The sequence below is a fragment of the Myxine glutinosa genome, chromosome 1 (genome assembly GCF_964187855.1).
Source record: "Myxine glutinosa chromosome 1, kmMyxGlut1.1, whole genome shotgun sequence".
Taxonomy (NCBI): domain Eukaryota; kingdom Metazoa; phylum Chordata; class Myxini; order Myxiniformes; family Myxinidae; genus Myxine; species Myxine glutinosa.
The window spans coordinates 373,162,695-373,182,412 of record NC_136261.1 but is presented as its reverse complement, the minus strand read 5'-3'; the positions used below and the strand labels follow the sequence as shown (position 1 = coordinate 373,182,412).

Below are 19,718 nucleotides of genomic sequence, written 5' to 3'. Positions count from 1 at the left end.
TTTATGGAGAACAATTCAACTTTGGTTTCCAGTTACATCATAGTTTGTTGAAGGAGTTTTTCATGAGTAATATGCTGGTCCTCTTTGAACAGAATATAAAAATGAGATCATTAAAAAAAACTCAAAGTAATTTGATGCTTCATGCTTTTGAGCAGTCGAGTAATTTTTTAAAGTCTGATTGTAGTGTCATCAAAAATATTATTGAAGATGTTTGAAACCATGATAAGACGCCATTGGCCGAGACTCAGTATGAATGTGAACATTGTGAAGCAATGAAGTAAAAGCACAAGAAAACAAGCACCATTGATGGATAATAAAATTAGGCCTGAACATTACCTCTTGGTAATTGCTGTAACTGGAAGTATTTTTTATCCTTTTATATGAAGTTTAACAACAGCCTGGTGTTGGCTTAGCGGTTCGGGTGCCGGCTTGGGATTCTAGGACCCTGGGATTGAATCCCAGTCGATCGCTGAATTAACACCATGGGGGCTGACACAGCCCGTCATCCCACTGAGGTCGGCAAATTGAGTACCAGTTTACGAGCAATTCCCTGTGTGTCGTAAGAGGCGACTAACAGGATTGGTGGCAGGAAGGGCATATGGCTATAAAACATTGCTTCAAAAAGGGGACCACGGTGCCCGAAAAAGGCCAAGCCCTGCTCTGCGGGGAAAAATGGCCTCTAAAGGTGGTGCCATATGAAGTTTAACAACAACAGGTTGTTTTGTGTGGTTTTCATGAATATACCTGGGATGGTAAAGTGGTCTAAACCTGTATCTTCATGCTTTTGAGCAGTCGAGTAATTTTTTAATTACTCCCTGCTCCCTGCTCCCTGAGTATACTCCCTGCTCTCAAATGTTGTGTTTGTGTGCTTCCCCTTCTCTCCCCGTCTTGTTTTCCGCTCCCTCTTTTTGTGTGTTTTGTTTGTCTGGTTGATTTGTTTGTGAAGTAAATGTCAGCTCTTTCACGAGCCTCGATTCAGTATACAAAAAAAAAAAAAAAAAAAAATCTTTGATTAACACACACTTCCCTTTATTCAACATCTCAAAATGCTGTTCACACACATTATTCTTGAGCATAGCTTGACATTTCATCTGCAAGCTTTTTCAGAGATTTGGATCTATATCCTTAGGCCCAGGGCCATGAACAATCTCAGCACAAAATTGTTAATTTGGTGAGCTCTCAAGCCTACCTTTTTACCTGTAAAATCAATAACCACCTTTTCTGTCAGTTGTTCAATTTAAAAGACTTGTTTTTGATACTTCGCTCATTCTACAACCAATTGATCTACAGCAGTGTCGGGGAAAGTATCATAAGGAGGTAGTCTTTCTATAAAATAACCTCCACTTGTGAGGAATGTTCTGAGTTATGAGAAATTTTCATGATTACACAACTTGCAATTTATCAATGTCTTACATCTTTTGGCTCTTTGTTCTTTCAACTTCCTTTGAGAATGGATTTTATATTCTGGGAAATAAATTCATATGGATATAATTTACATGAAAGAAAAACCATTTTCATTTATTTACTTGCCTTGAGTTCATCATGAACAAGCTCCACAGGAACAACTTCATGGTTCTTATGTTGTCCAACCATGCACATCACACACATCAAGCTTTCATCATCCTTGCAAAAGAGTTGTATTGGTTTGCCATGCTCGGTGCATCTTCGCTCCTCCACGTTTACTCCTGGCACCAACTTCATCTTCTCCACGTTTACTCCTGGCACCAACTTCGTCTTCTCTACCAATTTGGCAAGGGCCACATTCTTTTGACATTTTGGTTTTATCGGAAATACCTCACGGCAGTTCGGACAATCACAGACTGTGGCCTCTTCCCTGCTTTCCCAGTGTTGCTCGATGCAGACTTTACAAAATGAGTGACCACATGGCAGAGTAATTGGCTCCTCGTACAGTTCAAAGCACACAGCGCATTGAAGTTCATCTGCACAAACGCCAGTCATCGAAGAAGACGCCATTTTCTTGTATCAGAGAAGGAAGTGGAGCAGAGTTGAAACCTGTAGATCGAGATGGGGTAGTTATAAAAACAAAACGTTAGAGGTAAGAAAACATCAGGTAAATTACTATGGAGCACAACTACCTTAGAAACAAGAGAGTTCATAGAACACGATACCCCACTCAGTGTTAAAGTCTATACAGGAATGCCTCGTCGTTCACGAGGTGGTGAAAATCCCCGTGAACCGCAAACTTAGGAGGTAATGGGGAAAATATGGTTTGGGATTCAACTATAAAATTGTCCTTAGGCCCAGGGATTATATCACACAACTATAAAATTGTCCAAACTGAACCATTAATTAACATGTTTGTGCATTGTGTTTGTGCTGTTTGGATTCAAAAGAAAGTATTATTTTCCTGCATTAAGAACATAAAATCAAGTGTATTTTCCTGAGTTATTATTATTATTATTCCAAGAATATAAGACGCGTCGCTTCTCTGATGGAAACACCAATCTTTGCTGCAATGGCTAATCTATAGAGGAAGAAAAACAAACAAACAAAGGATTTCTGGGAGATCCTGCCCTCCGTGCAGGGATAACCAACGTCACGTGTTGGCATTTGCAGTTTTGACCCGCGTGTCCATGCCCCCTTAAAATAAAAAGTTTTTTCCCGGGAGTTACCTGGGAGTTACTCGAATCCCACGTCGCTGGATCTCTTGAAATCCATTAATTCGTTCTCAAGTTATAACATGAAAAACAAACAAACAAGACGGACGGCTCCTTTTGTAATACAGATTTTGCGAGGAGGCTGAGGCTGCTGATTGCATCATTGCTGGGAGCGTGGCTGTGCCCCTGATGAATTGCAGGGATTCCAGTAAGCTGGAACTCATTTTGCAGACCTCAGAATGATGACAGGCCGAGGCAACTCCCCCCCCCCCCCAATCCACCCCTCTCACCCCTAGAGTTCTTTTATAGAGAGAGTAGCGACAACTAACGATTTGACACCATTTTGAGTCCATTCAGTGCGGAGCCGCCGTATGGCGCTAGTGCATTGAACGGTGTATTCCATTATGTTCTCTATGTATGAGAGATGGGAATGGTCTTTTCCATGTTGATAATGAACAAATTATGTGAAGATGACAAAATAGAGGATTTATGACAACGAAGAGCCATATGATAAAGAAGAAAATCACAGAGCTGGTTGTGATTTAACAGTCACAGACATTTAGAACCATGACAAAGAAGGAATGAACTAGACAGGTACACGTGCTGCTTATTTCAGCCTCATTTTAATTTCAGGGAGGCGAGAGCGAGACTCGAACTCTCACCTCCCTGCTTATACATGTACATGTACAATACAATGTTAAGAGTTATCTTTGTATTTCTGCAGTTGTTTGACCTTGTTTATCGTGTGTGGGTATATATTTGTGTTTGTTTAATTTTCATATTTAAATTATTAATCTAAACTTTGCTGCATGTTGCCGATCATATATTAATCCCACCAAAAATAGATTAGCCCCCCTACCCCTGGCCCCCTCTTTCCCTCTCTCTATATCTCTCTCTACACACACACACACACACACACACACACACACACACACACACACACACACACACACACACACGAATACATATACAAATTACATATTTACAATCACACACACACACATACACACACACGAATACATATACAAATTACATATTTACAATCACACACACACACACACACACACACACACACACACACACACACACACACACACACGAATACATATACAAATTACATATTTACAATCACACACACACACACACACACACACGAATACATATACAAATTACATATTTACAATCACACACACACACATACACGCATGTGCTAATGCACACACATACAAATTATAAATTGAAAGTCACACACACAAACACAAGTTAATGTCCTCACACATTCAAATCAACAGAGACAAATACATACATTCAATGCATGCCCCCCCCCCCCCCTTTCTCAGTTGTGGCATACAACTGTATCACTGGCATGAATTGGTTTCTAGCAAATTCTTTCTGAAGCATCATTGAAAAGTTTGAATGACAATAATCCTATCTTCCATGTGAAAGTACAAAAAATAAAACTTATTTTATTATTTGTTTTACGAAGGTCTCAGAGACCATTGTGAAAGGCTTTGAACTCATTTACGATTAATCCTCAAACCGTGAACCTGTAACCTTCCACTTTTATAGCAAATTACGTAATTTTGTTTAAAACAAAGCATGTCATTCACTTGTTGGAGTACGAACTACCACAGGCAGGAAAGTGCCTTCAGCAGAGGGCATTGGTACATGTATATAAACAACAATTTGTAAGTTTTGATTCATGTACCTCAAAACAGAGTGTACAACTATACATGCTCAAATTCTCGTCATTCATAAAGAGCTCCTTTGCGAGATATTCATACAGTACATTTATTTAATTTGCAACCAATATTACAATCATTCCCTCAGAAATATCATGTTGAAATGTATGTTAGTCCATAGCTTTAAAATAACTTGGATATGTGTATTATTCCCTGTTGAAATAACATATTAGAGAAAATGTTAATGATAACATTTTCAAAATGATTATTTAGTCCAATTATCCAGGTAAGTTGCTAGCTTGTAGGTGTACAGCACATTGCAGTCCTGCAACTGAAGTCCAATGGAAATATCTATTTAACTTTTGCAGCCAATTGTCTCATTGCCATGCTCTTGCTGCCAAGTTCACCCCCCTTCCTTGCTTGTGCAGCTTGTTGCCTGCGTCGATGTGTCTTTTTCTTACAAAAGATGTGTCGGCGTGTGTTGATGAATTTTGTAAGCAGTTTGGCTTTCAGATTGTGGCACGTTGGGAAGTGAACATCTCTCGTTATCTGCTCTGCTCTCTCCACAAACATTGTTGCGACGTTCTTTTCAGCCATGAAAGCATCCTGTGCACCACGAAACATGGCCTCCACAGTTACCAACATGTTGATCACTTTTTCTGAAACATGAACAAGACACCCTTGCTTATACTCTTTCAGTACAGTAAGCTCTGCAGCTTGGTTAACTTCTTCACCTTCAGCAACAATCACCTGGCTAATGCAATCATCACACGTCTTCTGGTTTTTCCTTATACTGTGAACACAGTAGCCAGCAAGGTTGTACAAGCTATCGCGCTCAGGTTGAGACAGCTCCTGCACGTCTTGGATATCTGGAATGACAAGGCCCTGTAGATTTTCCTCGGACGGTACTCTCACTTCCTGACTGAGGAAATCTGCCAAGAATTCCCCATCATCCTTGTGGTAGCTTGCCGAGCGTGGGAGTGTCAGGAATCGGATCCGTTCTCCGTTCATTCGTCTTTGTTTTGACTTTAGTTTGACCGGAGTTTGACTTTGAGTCTGAGTCTGACTTTGGAGACATGATCTAGACCCTATATTAATTGATCTAGCTCGAAGACTCTAACTCAAACTTAATTTTAAATAAAGATGCCTTCCCCTTCAAGTGCTAATTAATCCACGAGCAATGGATAACAAGCCTGTAAAGCCAAAGCAAAGGCCAGTCTCACTCGCAGCACACAAATATACGCATATGGGACCATTACCACCATCACACTGACCTGGCAGAGAACTGACGAAGAAGTTACTTTCCATCCAACACGACTGACTCTGTTCTCCCAGATTTTCCGTCTTTTAGCATCTGATGGAAATCTATACATCTTGAATCCCTTCTCCATTCTATTTGTGCACCCACAGGCGCTACAACCTGTCATTTTGTCGTAAAATCGATGTAAAACACGAATGAGAACGCTGCGTACAGCGGGAACGTTAAAACGCTGACCGATATGCGTCCGATCCTGAGCCTGTCCACGATGGACTCAAAATGCCTCCACGCAATCACGTGACTAGATTTTTCCAGACCCTCTATGTCGCAACTCTGTATATAAAGGGACTCTACCCACCCCGCCCCACCCCCCCCCCCCACAATCCACCCCAACCCACCCCACACCCCCAATCCACCCCTCCCACCCCGCCCCACACCACCCAATCCACCCCTGCCACCCTGCCCCACCCCCCCAATTCCACCCCTCCCACCCTGCCCCACACCCCCAACAATCCACCCCTCCCACCACACACCCCCAATCCACCCCTCCCACCCCGCCCCACACCCCCCTATCCACCTCTCCCACCCTGCCCCACCCCCCAATTCCACCCCTCCCACCCGCACCCCCCCAATCCACTCCTCCCATCCTGCCCCACCCCCCAATCCACCCCTCCCACCCTGCCCCCCCAATCCACCCCTCCCACCAACACCTCCCCAATCCACCCCTCCCACCCCTCCCAACCCCCCAAACCACCCCTCCCACCCCGCCCCACCCCCCAATCCTCCCCGCCCCATCCCCCCCAAACCACCCCTCCCACCCCGCCCCACACCCCCCAATCCACCCCTCCCACCCTGCCCCACCCCCCAATCCACCCCTCCCACCCTGCCCCCACCCCCCAATTCCACCCCCCCCAATCTGCCCCCACCCCCCAATTCCACCCCCCCCCCAATCCACCCCTTCCCCCCCCCCCCACAATCCACCCCTCCCACCCCACCCCACTCCCACCCCTACCATGTCATTTGGAATCCACCCCCCCACAATCCACCCATTCGCATTTTGTACTAATTAACCCTTGACCCTAATTGGTGGCTAATTCTGCAAATTTCGCAAAACAAACAACAAAGTCTCATTCCCCTGAATCTAGACAATGATGCTATGCCATATACTCTTTTCACTGGTGCATTTTGACATGAAACATCAAAGGGAAATCGACTGACATGGCACTACATAGAAAGGTCAACCGTTACGGAGATATTCTCCATAGAAGTGAAATTTTCTTTCACATTTTCCATTAAATTCAAATCTTTGACATGCAATGTATGGCTTAAGATGATAGATATTGGAAAACCTTTTTTACCACTGTATTGAATATTAAAAATAAAACAATTTCTGTGAAAACTTGAATTTTGCACTTATTGACCTTTGACCTTAATTAATGACCTAATTAGGCAATTTTGGGAAACACAAACAAGATATTCATATTCAGCACAAAATTCCCTTTAGGAAAAACCTATTTGTTTGCTTTTCCTCAAAAATGCCTCATGCAATCACATTTGCTGGAAATTGAACCAGTCTACAAAGTATCTTGTGCGGAGACCGTACAAAGTGCATCATTTATAGTCCAGGTTTCCTTAAACTTCTGAACAGCGTTACTATATTCTGCCACCTTGTACTCCGAAATAATGCGTGAGCGTATTAAGCCCTTCAGACATACAGAACTATGTTCCACCACATTTCTCTCAATTTTTGCCTTCCTGGTTTCATACATTGCCATTTTCCCACAGGCGAAAATAAAGTTAACAAGGAGATCACGTGACTTGCTTAGTTTCTTTACCGGGTGCCCGATGATAAAAAGTGTTGGAGAGAAGTGAAGCCAGAAGCGCAAGAGAAGATTTTTCATCAGTAAGAACACTGGTTCAAGACGGTGGCATTGAAGGTGTATGTGAAATATAGTTTCCCTTTCACCACAAAAGCAGCATTCCTCTGGGAAGTTAGTGAAATGGCGCATCATAGAACCAGAGCTCAGTGCACCATGTAGCAACCTCCAACTTAAGTCTGCCATCATTCTTCACGTTGGGTAGAGATAGAATGAATCCCAACGTGGATGAACAGTCGAAGGAAGTGGAAGAATCTCACGCCAGGGAGTATCTAGTCGGGTTGCAAGAGCTATATAATGGAGTGAGTGGAACACTAGCAGGTATATATTTTTCCTTGATAGCCCACAGAACGACATTTCCACTGTGCCAGGGGTCTTACTCATATTGTTTGCAGGTATTGGCTGAGAGAGCTCGCAACATCGTGGTCTGATTTTAAAATCCATGGAGTTACCGATGGACATCTGTCCAGATCAATCACCCTCTTTGGGATTCTCTAGATATTCCAGACAATCGGGAGGCAAGGAGCTTTTGACCTCTTCAAGTATCCTGGAGGGGATCCTGATTGTCCTTAGGCCCATTTTCGCTACGAGTTCCTTGGGTAAAATAAGCCTTCTCTTACCATCGTTCAGAAGGTCTCCCAATGTGGATATGTTACCAGCTAAGAGGTTCCTTCTTACTGAAAAGGAAGCCAGAGTTGGGGCCTGCAGAAGAGCGTTGAGAATGAGCGGTTCTTCTAACAGGTCCTTGCCTGGATAAGGAACTGTTCTTTGTTCGTCGACTACATTCCAAGCCTTCAGCGTTTCTTGGTAAAAAAGAGGCAATGTAGCACTAGACAGGCTCCGTGATGTAATGATGAAAAGATTCCTTTTGTACCCTGGATTGAGCACTTTGCTGAAGAAGTATGATGCCAGTGAGCACCATTGCGGTCCAGGGTTCACATGTAGGTAACGTTGTATGGTCTTCAGCCTGGATGCGTGGTAGTGGCTTCGAAGGCAGGGAAAAGACTGTCCACCTTCTGCAAAAGGCAAGCTCAGAATGCCCAGGGAAACCCAGTGTATACCATTCCAAAAGTAGTCCAATAGCTTCCTCTGCATCTTAACCAGAAACTCCTCTGGAGTGCTTATGCAAGAGAGCCTGAATACTAACTTCGGAATTATAAACTGTTTAAGAAGGAGTGTTTTTCCCCTCAGAGACAGGACTTTTAGTAGTCCACGCCAGTCTCTCAACTTTGCTTCGATCTTGTCCCCTAAAGTGTTCCAGTTAATGAGTGGTGAGTACCCATGGGCAGTGGACAAGTGCACCCCCAAATATTTGAGCTCATTGCGACTCCAGGTCAATTTCTGAAAAAGTGTTGTTAACTCCTCTACCTGCATTTGTCCAATTAGAAGCCCAGAGCTTTTCCTCCAATTGATTGTAGCAGACGATGCTGCTGAATAGACCTGCTGACAATCATAAACTACTTGCATATCCCTTGCATTACTGGCAAACACGAGAACGTCATCTGCATATGCAGAAAGTTTGAGGTTGACCCTGTTGTGTGGCACCACAATGCCAGTTAGCCTTCTTCTCATCAAACAAAGGAAGGGTTCAATACATAGGGAATATAATTGGCCGGACAGGGGACATCCTTGTCTTATTCCTCTCTCAAATGGAAAGGGCGTGAGCAAGAAACCGTTGACTTTAACTCGGCATTCTGCCGACATGTACAACATCTGAATCATGCCTACAAATCTCCTCCCCAACCCAAAAGTTAGCAAGGTTTCAAAGAGATACTCATGGTTCATCTGGTAAAAGGCTTTCTCCTGATTCAAGGAAAGAAATCCGACTTGAGTCCGAGTCATGTCTGCATACTGTATCAGGTCTCTGACAAGGGATATGTTGTCATGTATTGTCCTGCCTGGAATGGCATAAGATTGATCCTGGCTGACTAATTTTGTCAGGACTGGTCCGAGACGGAGTGACAACATTTTAGCCATGACCTTATAATCCACACACAGCGGCAATTCTTCAAGTTCTCAAGTCACCCTCCTTGGGAATCAAAACCAGAATCGCTCGACGCCAAGAAAGGGGCATTATACCTGTATCACATGCTTCCTGAGCTATGCTTAGGTAATCAGGTCCAACCAAGTCCCATACTTTTGTATAGAATTCACATAATAAGCCATCCATGCCAGGGGATTTATCTCTTGATAGGCTGTGCAGGGGCGGTTTTCAATTCTTCCAGAGATAATGGAGTCTCCAGCTGCTCCCGGTCTTCTAGAGAGGCTTCAGGAAGACTACTCCACAAAGTGCCACCTGCACCTGCATCTGTGCTCTTACCCGAATATAGCTGAGCGTAAAAGGCTCTAATTCGTTTTTGAACACCCTCCGAGCCATTGAGCAAGAGACCATCTTCTGCGAGAACACTCGATATAGTCCGGAATTGACCTTTGCGTTATTCCACCCCTTTGAGATAATTCAGGACATATTCATCCTCAGAAATAAACTGCAAACGAGAGCGCACATACGCCCCTCGTGCCTTCACACGACTACATGCTTTAAGGGTGCTCTTCTTTTATTCGTATGCTGCAGTTCAGTAAAGGTAAGGGTGGTCAGGTGCTTCTCAAGGTGCAGCAGTTCCTCTTCCAGTCTTTTGATCCCTACCCCAAGTGTTTTGCTCAAACCATACAAGTATTCCTGACATAGCAATTTCAATCGTACCTTGCCTTCATCCCACCAGAATCCAAGTGAGCAAAAATCTCCTTTTTTATTCTTCCAGGCTAGCCAAAAATTCAAAAAGATTGACAAAAAGGCTTCATCCTGACTTAAAGCATTGTTCAGGTGCCACAAGCCAGGGCCTCGCCTTGTTTCCGCCAGGGAAAACTTGATCCAGGCCAAGTTGTGATCTGTGAAATGGGCAACTTTTCTGCCGGAGTCACTGACACTCTTACACCAACGGTGAGACACGTAAATTCTATCGAGCCGGGATTGTGATATATGACCACCTCTGATGCTCGTGTATGTGAATGTTCTGTCTGTGGGGTGTTGTATGTGCCAAGTATCTCTCAAGTTTAACAGTGTTATGGTTTGTTGTAATATTCTTACAGAGGGATTATGTGGCTCCTGACCTATTCGATCAAGGGAGGGGTCTAGAGTGCAATTAAAGTCTCCTCCAAGAATTACACACTCTTCACCAGGCAAGGTGAGCATGAATCTCTGCAACCGGTTGAAGAAAATCCCCCTTGCAACTCCTACACAAGGTGCATAAATGTTGACGAAATTGACAACAAAATCTTCAAACTTTGCTTTTATATGTAGCAACCGCCCCACACTGGCTTCCTTTACGACAAGTATTTCAGGTTTCCTCTTTGGTGAAAAGAGGGTAGCCACTCCACAAGATGTGTCCGTTAGGTGACTGAAAAAGGCCAAACCTTCCCATTGGTTTTCCCATCGGGATGCAGCCTCTTGGGTCGAGTGGGTTTCCTGCAGAAAGGTTACTTCAAGTTTTTCCTTCACACAGAATGACAATACCTGGTACACACGGAATGCATCCTTACAGCCATTGAAATTCAATGATCCTATTCGTAAGTTTGATGTCATTATTGTATTTAGAGTTTTGTTTATGTGAAATTCATCATCTTAAACCAATTTAGTGTATTCAGGCCCGTAACTCAACAGCTTTGCTAGAAACTTCCTGACTCGGGCTTGTTCGGCCAAGCCTGAAGTCCTTGTTTTATGACCCTCTCTCCTTCGTACATACAGGGAATGCACTAGCAAGTCATAATCTTTCCACCATTTCAGCGCATTTCCACTTTCTTCCTGCTATGCAAGCTTTGTTCCAGGAACTCGAGTATCTCCTGGCTGGGAATGCAGGAATGGTGTCCTGCAGGTAGGTCTGTCTCTAAACCAGTCAGTGACCCTTGATAGTCTTCCCCATCACCAATACTTTCCTCATCATCGCTGTCTGGAGGTTCAAGATCCTTCTCCTTTGGTGAACTTATCCAATGTGTCAAGTCTTCTGCCATGTCGTCTCTCAAGGCTGACTTGGCATTGTCTTCTGGCGCAGAGGAACGCTCCTTTGGCTCTGATGCAGCGGACGTTGCTTCACCTGTGGAAATGGATGTCTCTTCCTCAGTTGGTATAGGAGATCCAACCTTTTGGGGTGGTAAAATAGAGATGTGCTCAACTATTCCCCTTTCTGCGCCAACTGTGAGTGAAGTGACATCACCTGAGATGTCGGTCAGTGCCAGCAACTTCATTGATGCTTGTGTGTCTCGTTCCCTCTCTCTGTCTGTCCCACCGATGAATGCTACTTCAGCATCCTTTGAAAATTCGGTGTTAATCCTTCGGTTCAGCACTGCTCTTGTAGATGTTTCAATCCCTGGTTTATTTTGAAGCTTCGTTGCAGTTGTTATTATTGGATGCATTTTCTCAGGAGCCAACATCACAGTATCATTTGGCCCTGTCAAGTCAGATACCTCTAGGTTGTTTGTCTTTTCCGTGCTGGGTTTACTACCTGACGGTCTCCCTTCCTGTTCATTCTTCAAACTGTCTTTGGGTGGATCTGAGAGAGAAGACTCTCCATATCCTGTCGTTTGATGAATAGTTTCCTCTTCTTCTTCTTCTTCCATTTCTTCAGATTGGGTTACCACTCTTTTCTCCTTCAGAATACTCGGCCTTACGAATCCCTTTGACACATTATATGTATACACATTATACACACAAAGAGCACCATGTCATCCTCAATTGTACCAGGGTGTTCCGTGGTCCCATCCTCTGCGGGTTCTGATTTTCTCTTCTGTGCTCTATTTGCCTTTCCGCCGTCTTTTGCCTGTGGCTGCTTTCCACCACCGAAATCCAGCGCGGCTTGGGCGATTCTGCCCCTGTTTGGAGAACACCCAGCGTGGCCTTCATCATTGCCGAGCGAGCAAGGCTTCCGCTGCCGAAATCCAGCATGGCTTGGGCGATTTTGCCCCTGTTTGGAGAACACCCAGCGAGGCCTTCATCAGGGCCAAGCGAGCAAGGGCGTGTCGGGACCTGGTTCGCGCCATTGACTGAGTGGTTCGCACCAACCGGAGATGTTTTCGGATGACGTGCTGATGTCCTTGGACTTCGCGCCAGGCTCTGGGCCGACCGGGCCGACGTGGTGTGTGGTGCTGATATTTTGAGAGGCTTGATTTAATACCCCAACCTCTCAACCCCACCTCCTTTTCTGCTACCCCACCGTTATTATTTGCTAGTATTTTTAGTGAAAGCCCACAATATATTATATCCTTACTAGCAGAAGTACCCGGCATTGCCGGGCGGGGGAGGGGAGGGGGAGGGGGGGGGGGAACGGCGGGGGAGCGAGCCCCTTGGCAAAGCGAGCGATTTTTTTTTCATAGCGTCATAGCGTCATAGCGTTCATAGCGTCATAGCGTTCATAGCGTTTCATAGCGTCATAGCGATTTTTTTTTTCATAGCGTCATAGCGTCATAGCGTTCATAGCGTCATATCGTTCATAGCGTCATAGCGTTTCATAGCGTCATAGCGTCATCACGTGATCGCTCTGAGCGAATCAGTGCCCACCTGCTCTGATTCCGTTGATTCCCTGCACTGAAATGCGCTGAGGAAAATATGAATAAAAAATATGGATTGTCAAATATTTTGAGTTCGGCCATGTTCGTCCCAGGCTCAATGGCCATGTCTATGCCAAATATCAAGCACGTAAGCCTCTCCGTTTAGGAGTCTATCGGTAACATTACACACACACACACACACACACACACACACACAAACTGTGTTTTATATATATATATATATATATATATATATATATATATATATATATGCACATTATATATACTAGGGCATGCCCGTACTATATCTATATCTAAAATTATATCCCCCCCCTCTATTTACATGAAATGGTTTGGTCCATTCGCAAAGCCAAAGCGAACGGCAGTTACGAATCGCAGTTACGATGAATCGCAAAGTAGTTTTAATTAGTTTTAAAACATAGTTTAACGCCAACATAGTTTGCCAACGTGAAATAAATGAATACGCTCTCAAATGTGCCGTCCGAGGCAGAGTCTGTTCGGCACGTTCGGCACACGTGATAGCTCGCTGCTCTCTGATTGGTTGAATCGTTTTTTGGACATAGCTCGGTAACTACTTGTCCGATTAATATGAAACCTTGAAAAGGCACATCCTCGGGTCCCCAGCAATATACCTGGCAAGTTTAAAGTATATCGGACCCGTGGTTGTCGAGAAACAGCGGTCACAGACATACAGACATACATACATACATACATACATACATACATACATACACACAGAGATTACTGGAATTATAGATAGATGTGCTTATATATATGGACTTCCGCTTCCGGTCCGCTCGAGCAAGGAGGCTTGCTTCGATCTCTCAACAGCATCGAACTCGAAGTCCTTTCCAAGTGTGTGGTGCTGAACGGGCTGCCGTGGTGTTGACCGGGCAAACGTGGTGTGGTGCTGACCGGGCCGACGTGGTGTGGTGCTGACCGGGCCGATGTGGTGTGGTGCTGACCGGGCCGACGTGGTGTGGTGCTGACCGGGCCGACGTGGTGTGGTGCTGACCGGGCCGACGTGGTGTGGTGCTGACCCGGCCGACGTGGTGTGGTGCTGACCGGGCCGACATGGTGTGGTGCTGACCGGGCCGCCGTGGTGTGGTGCAGACCAGGCCGTTGTGGTGTGGTGCTGACCGGGCCGACGTGGTGTGGTGCTGACTGGGCCGACGTGGTGTGGTGCTGACCGGGCCAACGTGGTGTGGTGCTGACCGGGCCAACATGGTGTGGTGCTGACCGGGCCGACGTTGTGTGGTGCTGACCGGGCCGACGTGGTGTGGTGCTGACCGGGCCGAAGTGGTGTGGTGCTGACCGGACCGACGTGGTGTGGTGCTGACCGGGCCGACGTGGTGTGGTGCTGACCGGGCTGACGTGGTGTGGTGCTGACTGGGCCGACGTGGTGTGGTGCTGACCGGGCCGGTGTGGTGTGGTGCTGACCGGGCCGAGATGGTGTGGTTCTGACCGGGCCGCCGTGGTGTGGTGCTGACCGGGCCTATGTGGTGTGGTGCTGACCGGGCCGCCGTGGCATGGTGCTGACGGGGCCCCCGCAGCCATGATGCCCCCCCCCCCACACCCCCCCCACCTCCCCCCCAGAATTTCCATGTTTTAAACATGTCCCAGTGTGTACCCTGGATTAGAATAGGTACACCGTATCCCTGCGTGTCGTAAGAGACGACTAAGAGGGTTGGCGTCAGGAAGGGCATCCGGCCATGAAAAAACATTGCCTCAAAAAGAGAACCATGACAATTACAACTACATATGGGCAGGGTGCAGCCCGAAGTGAACATCGGTTTCTGAGGTTTGGGACATGGAATGTAGGGACAATAACAGGGAGATCAGGAGAAGTGGTGGAAGTATTGGTCAGAAGAAGAGTGGACATATGTTATGTACAAGAGACGAGATGGAAGGGAAGTGGTGTGAGAATGGTGAAGGGTAGGCAGGGACAGAAATACAAGTTTGTGTGGCAAGGGTGCCTGGAGGGCATGAATGGTGTTGGTGTCCTGTTTTCTGAGGAGTTTGTAGACAGTGTGGTGAGTGTGACTAGAGTGAGTGATAGGTTGATGATGGTGAAAATGATGATTGGAAAACTCTTGGTGAACGTCATCTCGGGATATGCTCTGCAGGTTGGTCGGAGCGATGAAGAGAAGGACAAGTTCTGCTGAGCGACAGAGAAGCTGATGGAAAACGTGAAAGATGAGGAGGTTGTTGTGGTAGGAGGAGACCTAAATGGACATGTGGGAAGGAGTATGGATGGTTTTGAGGGAGTTCATGGGGGTTACGGATATGGTGTGAGAAATGGAGAAGGTGAAAGGATTTTGGAGTTTGCTGATGGAGCTGATTTGTTGATTTGTAATACTCAGTTCCAGAAGGAGGACAATAAGCTTGTTGGAGTGGTGCTGACCGGGCCGACGTTGTGTGGTGCTGACCGGGCCGACGTGGTGTGGTGCTGACACCTCATGTCATGACGCAGCATGTCAGGTGGGTCGACGACAACCGTTGACTACCTGACGGTGGGTAGGCGAGATAGGGGGCACCTCCGGGACACAAAGGTGATCCCGGGGGAGGAGGCTGTTTCACAGCACCACTTGGTTGTCTGCGACATAAGGGTGAAAGGTGCGAGGAGAGCTCGGCGGGTGAAGTACCAACTGAGAATGAAGGTGTGGAGGTTGAAAGAGGTGACAGTAAGGGAGGCATTAAAAGAGAGGCTGAGTAGGGCAGAGGATGATGTGGTTGAGCTTGAAAGTGGTTGGATGTCAATGAAAGATAGTCTGTTGGGAGCCGTTGGTGAGGTATGTGGATGGACAAAAGGACCACCGAGGCACTCGGAAACATGGTGGTGGGATGATGAAGTTGGAAAGAGGATTGACGAGAAGAGGAAGAAGTTGAAGGAGTGGTAGAAGGCGAAGGGTACGGGAGCAGAAACAGCAGAGCATGAAAGTTATAAGGCAGCCAAGAATGCTGCAAAGAAAGAGGTAGCAAAGGCGCAGGAGGCATGTAGGAAAATGTTTGGAGAACGCTTGGATTCGGAAGAGGGTCAGAGAGCAATATTCAGGATTGCAAAGCAGATAGCTAAAGAGACGTGTGATGTGATGGGGGGGTGAGTTGCTTGAAGGATGAAGTGGGACAAATCGTTGTGGACCCAGATGGAATTAAAGGAAGATGGAAAAGATATATGGAAATGCTGTTGAATACAGAGAATGAATGGGATGGCAACATAGAGAGTAAACCAGTTTTAGGACCGGCAGAGAAGATAACTGAGAAGGAAGTTGAGGAAGCGATAAAAGCAATGAAGAGTAGAAAAGCGGGAGGGCCGACGGGAGTTGTGGGAGATATGTTGAAGGCAGCAGGAAGTTGGGGTGTGAAGAGAATGACAGAGATCTGTAATCTGGCGGTGAAAGAAGGCTGCATTCCAGTGGATTGGGAACTGAGAACCCTCGTCCCTCTTTCCAAGGGGAAAGGTGACCCTTTAGAGTGTGGCTCGTACCGAGCGATAAAGTTATTGGAGCATGGAATGAAGGTATTGGAATGGGTGTTGGAAAGGGTGTTGGAGAGGAGGATAAGTAAGAAAGTGAAGATCGACGAAATGCAGTTTGGATTTATGCCAGGAAGATGAATGACAGACAAGCTTTTTATTGTGAGGCAGTTGCAGGAGAAGTACATGGAGAAGAGGAAGAAGTTGTTTCTTGGGTTTGTTGATCTGGAGAAAGCATTCGATAGGGTTCCACACAAAGTATTGACATGGGCAATGAGGAAGGTAGGAGTGGAGGAATGGTTGATCAGAGTAGTGATGGCAATGTACAAAAGAGCGCACACAGCTGTAAGGACGAAGGACGGGAACAGTGGTGAGTTTGAGGTGAAGGTGGGAGCGCATCAGGGGTCTGTACTAAGTCCACTACTATTTGTAGCTGTGATGGAGGTGCTGGCTCAGAACGTAAAGGAGGGTTTACCTTGGGAGTTGTTGTATGCAGATGATCTGGTGTTGATTGCAGAAAGTATGGATGGACTGATGGAAAAGATGAACAAGTGGAAGGAATGTATGGAGACAAAAGGTCTGAAGGTGAATATCGGAAAGACGAAGGTGATGGCAAGTGGTAAAGCATGTGGTGAGGTGGAAAGAACTGGGAAGTGGCCCTGTGCTGTGTGCAGGAAGGGTGTCGGAATGAACTCCATTCAATGTACAATGTGCGCTGAGTGGGTTCATCAAAAATGTAGTGGTCTGAGAGGGTCATTAACCAGTGTGGCAGCTACATTCAAATGTAAGGTGTGTACAGAGGGAGCTGCAGATGGAGGAAATGTTGAGTTGGATCTTGGAGACGGCGTGAAGCTGGAAGGTGTGAAAACATTTTGCTTCCTCTGAGACATGCTGAATGGAGAAGGTGGATCAGTCACGGCAACGGTTGCTCGAGTGAGATGTGCATGGAAGAAGTTTCGGGAACTGAGTGGCGTGCTGATGAGGAGGGGAGTGTCGTTGAAGCTGAAGGGAAAGGTGTATGCTGCATGTGTGAGAAGTGTTCTGATTTATGGGAGCGAGACATGGGTAATGAACGTAGAGCAGCAACGAAGGTTGGAAAGGGTGGAAATGCGAATGGTTCGATGGATGTGCGGAGTATCGTTGAGAGAGAGGAAGACAAATGAGGAATTGCGAAAAATGATGGGAATAGAGCCTGTGATTGATGCTGTGAAGAGGAACAGGTTGAGATGGTTTGGTCACGTGTTGAGGAAGGATGAAAGTGACTGGTTGAGAAGAGTGATGGAAATGAATTTAGAAGGAAGTCGAGGACGGGGAAGACCGAGAAAGACTTGGCTAAATATGGTGGAAGAAGAAATGCAGGCAAGGGGGTTAACAAGGAAAGATGCAGAAAACAGGGCTAGATGGAGAAAATTGTCATGGGGACCGCAAGGCTAACCCCCGCTCTAGCAGGGAAAATGGCCTTAAAATGCATGTTGTTGTTGTTGTTTGCTCTCTTTGCCTTCCCTGCTCCCACTGTCTTCCATTGATTTATGGCAGCGGAAGAGATGGGATGAGAAGCTGGTATAGAACTTTCTTGGGGGGCCACTGCCCTCGAGCACAAAGGAGCAGCCGCCTCTCTTAGGATAACTTCAGTGACGCTGGGATCCCCTCGAGGCTGATCTGGGCATTAAGGAGCTGCAACCTCTTTAATGATAGTGGGGCAGTCTGCTCTCCTGTGATCAATCGCTTTGCATCCAAAACAACGGGGTTCGTTTGTCATATAAAACACCCTGTAATTCTTTCCGTCAAAAGAAATAACAAATGACCCCTCACATTCAGCATCCTTTCCCAATTCGATGGAGTCTTGTTGTTGTAAGACCAGACATGTTGTAGGGAGGGCTCATGACAGCCCAAAGACAGAGGCATGATGGGTGATCTCAACACTCCCAGTTGTTCCAGGAAAGGCACCACGACATTGTCAGGCACGTAAGGGGGTATATTAGATATAATTATCCTTCTACCAAGACTTGAGAGCGGCTCGACTTGTACAAAGAGTCCTCCCACACTAATTCCTTTCTCAATGGCCTTGTTTGCTGCAGCCTCTGAGTTAAGAAAGAACACAGCTTGTCCATACATTTTCGAGGCTGCAACTATCGTTGCTGGATCAACCACACTAGCGAGTGCTTTTACCTAGGCCTCTATTTGGGTGATTTGTCCCAACTTGCATTTCACCCCGTGCTTCCTTGTTATTGCCTTAAACGGGTGGGCAGGGCGGTTCCCATCTGCACCAGAGGTCGTAGCAGCCATTTCTGCCCATGTACCATCCAGAGGCATGATTACTATTAACGGTATATTTCCCATCAAATGAAAATGAAAAAAAATACCAATGAGCTCGTTCGCGAGCTTTTGCTTATTTTAGCATGACCGTACCGGTATGCTGATGATGAACTCAAAAGGATAATCAAACGCGCGTTGAGCAAATAACTTATCGGCTTAATTGCCAAAACTATGCAAATTTAGCACAGAAAGTCAAGGGTTATTAAGCAAAAACAAGGAAGTCAAACAGTTTTGTGATACGCCACAAATCGGGCACGGCAAAACTAGTCCCACACGGGTGAGGCCGCACGCCGCGGCTAGGCCTGAACACAAAAGGACTAATAACTCAAACGGGACGTCAAAATAAAATAACAAAATGAACCAACTCGGTTCAGATAACCCAAATAAACCAAAAATACAAACGGAAACGGAGGAGGATGAGGAGGAAATGTCGAAAATAGCACGGCCCGAGGAGCAGCAAAATGGCGTGGCGTAGTAGTAGTAGTAGTAGTAGTAGTAGTAATAATAATAGTAGTAGTAGTAGTAGTAGTAGTAGTAGTAGTAGTAGTAGTAGTAGTATTAATAGAAGTGGTAATAGTAGTAGAAGTAGTAGTAATATTAATAGGAGTAGTAATAGTAGTAGTAGTAGTAGTAGTCGTAGTAGTAGTAGTAGTAGTAGTAGTCGTAGTAATATTAATAGTAGTAGTAGTAGTAGTAGTAGTAGTAGTATTAATAGAAGTAGTAATAGTAGTAGAAGTAGTAGTAATATTAATAGGAGTAGTAATAGTAGTAGTAGTAGTAGTAGTAGTAGTAGTAGTAATAGTAGTAGTAGTAATAGTAGTAGTAGTAGTAATATTAATAGTAGTAGTAGTAGTAGTAGTAGTAGAAGTAGTAGTAATATTAATAGTAGTAGTAGTAGTAGTAGTAGTAGTAGTAATATTAATAGTAGTAGTA

General features: G+C 45.5%; 1 protein-coding gene across 3 annotated transcripts in view; it reads right to left on the bottom strand.

The window, feature by feature from the left end:
* The window catches only part of LOC137415103 (E3 ubiquitin-protein ligase TRIM7-like), an 80,970-nt gene that overhangs the window by 52,107 nt on the left and 9,145 nt on the right, over window positions 1-19,718 (bottom strand). For all 3 annotated transcript variants that reach the window (XM_078770171.1, XM_078770170.1, XM_078770172.1), the window contains one exon: window positions 1,531-2,013. In XM_078770171.1, coding sequence (XP_078626297.1) covers window positions 1,531-1,974 — 444 coding nt within the window. In that variant the 5' untranslated portion in view covers window positions 1,975-2,013. The remainder of the gene's footprint in view (window positions 1-1,530; window positions 2,014-19,718) is intronic.